The sequence below is a fragment of the Pteropus vampyrus genome, unplaced genomic scaffold, assembly GCF_000151845.1.
Source record: "Pteropus vampyrus isolate Shadow unplaced genomic scaffold, Pvam_2.0 Scaffold48, whole genome shotgun sequence".
In the NCBI taxonomy this organism is placed as follows: Eukaryota; Metazoa; Chordata; class Mammalia; order Chiroptera; family Pteropodidae; genus Pteropus; species Pteropus vampyrus.
In genome coordinates, this window is record NW_011888829.1 from 1 (window position 1) to 7880 (window position 7880).

The 7880-nt window shown below is 36.3% G+C and overlaps 1 protein-coding gene across 1 annotated transcript in view; it reads right to left on the reverse strand.

Annotated features, from left to right (window-relative positions):
- Positions 1-1055: 1055 nt before the first annotated feature.
- Positions 1056-7880, reverse strand: part of MGAM2 (maltase-glucoamylase 2 (putative)) — a gene marked incomplete at its 3' end in the record, with an annotated part of 72843 nt that continues 66018 nt past the window's right edge. The window contains 3 exon segments of the mRNA XM_011359544.1: positions 1056-1229; positions 2575-2624; positions 7347-7435. Of these exon segments, the coding sequence (XP_011357846.1) occupies positions 1056-1229; positions 2575-2624; positions 7347-7435 (313 nt within the window).

Consider the following 7880-nt stretch of genomic DNA (forward strand, 5'->3'; position numbering starts at 1 on the left):
TAAGATATAAATCTGTATCTCTTTTCAAATTTTCCTGATGGGTATTGTTGAAGGGCATCTTGCAATCACTATGAGAACCACGAGAGCTGGTCTGCCACAGTCTTGGTTATTGATAGGCTAAGACCAGCACAAAACAAAGATGTATCTGATATGCTACAAAGTTTTCCAACAAGGTATTCAAAGATTTTCCACATCAGTCTTAACTGTCAGTAATTACTTGCAAAGGGTGGTTTTGAATGCAATAGTTCAGGGGGAAAAAAAAAAAATCTGAAATAGACAACTAAAAGAGACTAGAGAGAGAGAATCTAATTGAGTGTTCAAGAGGGTCATTTTCCAAAATTCAAAAACCAGCAGGACACTCTTTTCACCTTTTAGAGAACAGCAACTATACTTTTCCATTATGACTTTTCTAAACCACCCGCAATGGGTTACTGGATCCATATTTGCGATAGATCTAGTGTTCCAAAGCGGGATGCCCTTCCCTCTGTGGTTGCTCTTGGTAACTCTACTGGTAATTTGCCTTCCAATTAGTTGGTTCTGGCAACTAAAGCAAACTCTACTGAAGGGTCTAGTGGGGCCTGCTACTTATGTCCGTTTTGTTAACCAAATTATTTTACCTCACATCATGGGTGGGGCGCATTGATTTTGATGAGGACCACAGTTTACTGCCATTTTTCACCAACCTGTAAGATCTATCTATTTGACCAGGGATATGAGCAATTTCAGGAAGGAGGGCAAAACTTCCAACAATGGTTTTATGGGATCCCTCTTTCCTTGTTTGAGGCTCTGCTGCAGGTGTAAATAAGTTTTCTTATGCTAGGCTGGGAGACCAACCTTAACACAGCACATGAAAAGGTCTTCATCAGCCCACTGATCATTGATTGCAGTGTGCATTTTACAATATGATTCATCACTCGTGACTTTTCAGGAACATATCTATTGTACATATCTATAACCTTTCAAATATAAGTAAATATAACAATGATAGTAGTGGTGATAACTTTCCCAAATAATAAAATTAACTTATGATACAGTAACATTCCTTTGAGACATACCCGATTGTAGGGGTCACTCTTGAAATTCATCTCCATGAACTGCTGGTTGTCATAGGTAACAGTGACTTGTGTCACATAAGTAGAGCTTGTCCCCCAGATTCTAATATATCCAACTTTCAGGGGATTCGAGTCATTCAAATACTTATTGTGTATGGTCTGAATGTGCAATGCATTCTGTAAAAGATGTATAAAGAGAAAATATACATAAGGATGGGCTACATTCCACATTGAAACGTTATAAAACCTCAAACTACTACTGTTGTACTGGTTCACTGTTTTATTCTTATACATTTCATGAACATGTGCTTTCTGAGAACCTGCTACAGGAAATTTGATGATGCTAAATATTGATGGTAGTTATCATACTGGATAGTGCAGCTCTAAAATATTCTCTCAATCTTGGGCACCATGTTTTAAGAGAAATCTACACTAATTGTAGTCCAAACAGAATAATCATACCCGGAAATCAGTATAAGCACAAAACAGAGGAAGTGTGAGGTTAGCCTGGGGGTATATAATTTCAAAAAGAGAAGACAGAAGAGATATATGATAGACATCTTCAAATACTTGAAGCACTGTTATGTATAAAAGACAAATAGATTTGTGTTATACTATTCCTTAGTTCAAATCAATGGAAAAAATTATAGAGGAGCAGATTCAAGGTTTGACATAGAATGAGCCTTCCACTCTAATTCAAATTATATAGGTTATCCGTGGAATCACTAAACATGCACAGTGGATTGACTGCGTCACTGTCTCTAGGTATTCACTCCTCCATATCCACACCCCTTTCCCTGTAATTTTGCAATGCCTTCCCTCTCTGGATGGGCATTCTATCTCACTTTTGTGTCTGGACTTGGCCATGTGACTTGGCGTTGCTAATGGGATATTAGTCAACTTGATGCAAATGGAGATTTTAAAAAGTGCTGTTATTTCCACCTTTATTTTTCTCCACTTCCATAATCATGAAAAGATCATGCTCAGACCTATCCATAAGGCTGTCTAAGGTCATCTAACAGCCAGCTGACCTCCCAGATATGTGAGTGAGTATGGTCAGGATCACCCAAGCAGCCTAAGAGACCCATGCCTGATAACAGATGCATGAGAGCCAGCCAAGATCAGCCAAGTCCAGCCCATATCGCCTGAACACTGCAAACTCATGAGCTAAATAAGTATTTTTTCTTACGTGCTGCTAAAGTTTTGAGGTTGTTTGTTATGTAGCACTGTTGTGCAACAGATAGCTGATCTAGCACTTACCTTTCAAAATTTTATTACCCAAAAAATGCTGTCTCATTACCAGAATGTTATACATTTAAGGACTCATTTTCCCCCCAGCATACATGAATCACAAGTTTCTTCTTGTAGAGTTATGGTATACAAGGTAATTGTCAAAATAAGGACTGTTTCTTATTTATTTTAATTAAGATGTGGGATATTACATTGATACAATTAACTGATAATGTTTAATCTGCAGCTTACTCGAAAAAGATTTATAAAATTAAAAAAACAAAAGTCATACCTGAGCTGCTGTAAACTTTGCCAAGAAATAGATGCCATTTTCATAGGTATCTGCAAGCCAAAAAAAGGAAAAAAGAAAGAAAGAAAGAAAGAAAGAAACAATAAACAACCACTCATTACTTCAACTGTAGCAGATAATCTTCATAGAGTCAGAAAATGTCTCAATGGGATCACAATTAGTGATCGGGATAATTATGACTTCTCCAGGGAGCACGACAGAGAGCAGCTGAGGGAGTACTTTGTCCCAGGTTAGTGTAGAGATGTGCACATGGAAAAGGGTGTTTAGAGGTGCAAGACCAGAGGACCTGGGTTGGACTGAGGTCTTCTACCGCAGGAGAAGACGTGTGGAGGCTACCGATAGTTTTTTTCTTGCTCTGTGCCAACACAGCAAGCACACAGCCATGAGAGTTCAGATAGCTGTGATGCTAAAGGCTCAAAGCAGAGGAGTGTGGTCAGGATTCAGACTCTCAAGTCAGATTGACACGGATTCAAATCTCCGCTCTTATACTCAGTAGCTGTGCAAACTCAGGCAAGTTACTTAATATTATGTTCTAAGTCTGTTTGGCGAAGAGGGACAAAGAACTTCTCTATGGAAGTTAAAAAGTGAAAAAAATTTAAAACTTTCAGGGACCATTGATTTTTTAACCTTGAGACTGAAATACATTTGTTGTAGAAGCCTAAAGTTTTGTAGAAAATTCATTTTTTCTCATAGATTTTTGAAATATATTGCTCTTAAGGGGCTGATTTTGCATATCAACTGTGCGTTATGAACCCACTATGACATCCCATCAATCATCTAGTCCTAATTAGCTCAAGCTGTATAAAAGGACTCTAGATTCCCATAAAACACTGGTTCTCAACCGGCAGAGATTTTTCTGGTGGAACATTTGGCAATCTCTAGAGACACTGGTGGAACATTTGGCAATCTCTAGAGACACATATATCTTGGGGTTGGGGGAAGTGCTTTTGGCATCTAATGGGTAGAGGGTGGGGGTGATACGAAACATCTTATCATTAACAGCCCTGTCACCACTGCAACAAGGAATGATCTAGCTCAATATGTCAATACTATCAAGGTTGAGGAAACCTGTTTTTAAAAAGGCATTTTCTTGAAAAAGAGAAAGAAAGTTGGAAGACTCTTACTTCCTGATTTCGAAACCTATGTCAAAGCAACTGTAATCAAGAGAGGTGGTAGTGGCATAAGAATGAATGATTATTTAAAATATGAAGATATATATTTTCATATGAGAAGGTTTTTTTCTGTGTTCTCAGTTAACACTTTCACATTTAAAGTAAATTGATGTTCAACAAGGGTGCCAAAACAATTCAATGGTGAAAGATTAATCTTTTCACAAAATGTACTGGTATTACTGGATATCCATGTGCAAAAGAATAAAGTTGGATCCTACGCCATATTCAAAAATTCATTCAAAATTGCTCAAAGACCTAAATATAAGAGCTTAAACTATGAAAATTTAGGGAAAAAAAAAAAAAAACCAGGGTAAATCTTTGTGACCTTAGATCTGGCAACTTTTTTTAGTATAACATAAAAAGCACAAGCAAAAAAATAAATAAATTTGACTTCATTGAAATGAAAAACTTTTGGGCCTCAAATGGATACTGCTGATAACACAAAGAAAACATACCGAATAGGAGAAAATTGTGTAAATCATATATCCGATAAAGAACATATCTAGATTATTTAAAGAACACTTACATTTCAGTATCAAAAAGACCCTCTAGTTTAAAAATTGACACAGGATATGAATACATATTTCCCCAAAGAAGATATACAAGTGGCCAGCAAGTACATGAAAAGATGCTCAATGGCATTAGTTATCAGGGAAATGCAAATCAATTGAAACCACAGTGAGATATTACTTCACACCCACTAGGAAGACTATATTCGAAAAGACAGATAATAATGAGGGCTGACGAGGACGTGAAGAAACTGGATCTCTCATACACTGCTGGCGAAATGTAAAATGGTGTAGCCTCTTTGTGAAAGAATCTGGAAGTTCCCCAAAACATTAAACATATGGTTGTCATATAACCCAGAAATTCTACTCCTAGGTATGGACCCAAGAGAATTGAAAAAATATTTCTATACAAAAACTTGTACAGAGATGTTCAGGATAGTGAACAAATAGAAACAACCCAAACATCTATCAACTGATGAATGGATGTATGAAATGTGGTATACACATACAATGGAAAATTATTCAGCCATATAAAAAAAAAATGAAGTACAAATATATGCTACAACATGGTGGAACCTGGAATACATTATGCTAAGTGAAAGAAGCCAGTCAGAACAGATCACATTTATTTTATTTATGTGACTCTACATGATCCCCTTTATATGAAATGTTCATTATATAGAGATATGCAGCGACAGAAAGTAGATTAGGGAATGCCTAGGGCTGCGTTTCCCAGGGCTAGAGAGAATGGTGGGTGTTGGGGAGGAGGGGGGGAGATATCTAAGAAGGTACAGGACTTATTTTAGGGATGAAGAAATTGTCCTAAAATTGACTGTGTCATGGTTACACCACTGAAATCAGTGAATTGTATCTCTAAGTGAGTGAATTACACGGTGTGTGAATTACATCTTAATAAAGCTATTACCAAAAAAGTTGAAGTCAAGCCCAAGAAGTAAAAGAAAAACAGAAGGCATTTCTTTCTCATAAAAATGTACTTTTCAAAAACAATTTCTACCGATTAATCTTTAAATCCAACGTACGACTTCTGTTTGTCGTAATCCACCAAGGTCTACCAGCCCACTCCTCACCAGCCTTTCAGTCATCACCTATCCAGAATCTGTGCTGTCACGGGAGAGCCCACGGACAGCTCGGACTCTCGTTATCTCTCACCGTTCTCTAAACTGGCTTTATCGCCCATGTTCCATGCCATTATGATGGAATTACTTCCTGCCTAATCACCCCAGTATATACGTGACATGACCTGACAGTGCAAATAGTCTGCAGTCACCTTGGCAAGAGTGTCACTGAAGTGATAATAGTATTCACTACCTCGTCATGGCCACTAACTCCTTTTGATATAATTTCTTGTTCACCAAACAAATCCCTGATTAAAATTTCATCTTTTACACAGATTTAATTGAAGGAAAATATGTACTTCCCAATAGATAGGAACATTCTAGCCCATCAGTCAAAAATAGTTCTTAAATTTAAAAATTGGTATTGTGGCATATTATTCTCTTACTAGGTTGAAGTCCTGCTACTTCCTTAAACCTGGTTCAGGTGACTGTTAATTCCCTTCCTCTGGCTTTTGGACTTCCTGTTGTCATGTTCACCACACTGATGTAAACGTAAAACATCTTAAAGGCTTATAATGGAGTTTTATTTATCTTGCATATTAAGCATACATTTTATTCAGTATCCATGTGCCAGGAATTCTCTCTATATATTAAATCATGCTATCTGCCTCTGTAATGAAGCCTCCATGTGCCTTATAAAAACATTCCACGGTCTTATTGTGGCTGTGGCTATACAACTATATACATTTGTCAAAACTTATGGAACTGTGTATTTAAAACGGATATGTTTTATTTATGTAACTATAACTCTATAAAGTTGATTAAAAAGAATTTTCCTTCTAGGAATTTACTGTATGGAAACAATCTGAAATACGAACAAAGGTTAATAATCAAGGTTGTTATTTATAACAATGAAAACTGAAAATGTCCTCTACCCTGGGTAGAGAGTAATTACAGAAAGTTAGATAAATTATATCATATTCTCTCAGTGGGATGTGGGAACCATAATGGTGTTTATAAGGAGCATATAATAACATCTAGACATATTTCTGTCATATGTTAAATGCAAAGAAACAGGATTCATAAATTAAATAGGCAGTATGTTTTCAGCAATATAAAAAATTTAAAAATTTTCTTAATATGAAAACAGAAGGCAATATAGCAAAAAATATTAAAAGTGATTATTTTTTTCTAATTTTCTATTTTTAAAATGCTTTTCTTTAATGAAAATGTTACCCTTATAATAATGAAAACTTAAAGGCGGAAATCTTTAGAAAGATTGCTAGTGAAAAATAAGCTATAATTCTGGGTACTGTGACATGTTATAAGCTTGGAATGTTCTGGTCTACAGTAATAAATATTGGAAAATGGCATTGGTTGATAACAGTGTGTCAGTATTTCTATAGAAACACCTGAGGAAGAGGTTGTTTTGAGTATAGTGACAAATACCGATTATGTAAGGTAGAACTATCATGTCCCTAGATTGGGGAAAGAAAGCATGAAGAATGATATTTCATTGACAGAGTTATCCTTTTGGCAATACTTAATTCCCTGTTTCTGAGACACTAAGACATTTTCAAAGCTCTAATTCGTCTCTCGAGTGGATCTTACTTTGGAGGAAAAAGATGCCTGGTTATCGACGGCCGGCCCAAATAACTTAGCCAGGTTTGTAAACCACTGAGGACGAACTGTCAGCCCGATGTTTGCATCCACACCCTCTTATCGGAGTGAGACAGCTATACGGAGTTCGCCTCTGGCTGAATCCACAGCATCAATTTACTGGACCTACGAACCCGGGGACCACAAACTCTTCCAAAATAATTAGAGTGTACTATAAATGAGCAGGCAAAAGCTGTAAAAATTGTCCCGACACCTTTCTTTTGTTAACAGTAGCAGAAAATTAAGATAAGTTTTCAGTTTATGTCAATTATGTCCTGAGCTCCTAGGGTGTGGCTTTTCTGAATGCCGTATTGAGACTATGGAAAGTTCACGCTCACCAATGCTTTGTCCGTCGTCCCAGAACATTTGACCTTCAGCTGTGCCACTGTCATCCAAAGCAACAGTCAATCCCATAAATTTTTGTCGACTATGAAAAAAAAAAGAAGAGTTATTTTTCTCTAGATCATAGGTTATAAGAACGAAGGATAGCTTCTGTTGAAAATATTATTCATCCAAACAAAAAAAGGTAATGGATTAAAAATGCACATAAAAAAAAAAACTAATGGAAAACACATTTAAAATTTAATGAAACGTTTGGTAAAACTTCAACTTTCAAAATCAAATGCACATACTTTACTTATATACATATTATAAGTAATATAAGAAGCTACTTCCTCTTTAAGGAAAAGACCCTACCCCCCCACAAAAAAAAAGCATTAAAAAAGCACCCTTCAGTAGCTTCCAGATTGCTACAGAATAAAATGCAACATACTTATCCCAGCATTCAAAACTCTCCATGACCTGACCCTAATCTGCTTGAATTTTATTTATTTATATCCCTCTCACTTCTCTATGCTCCGGTTAAACTGAAT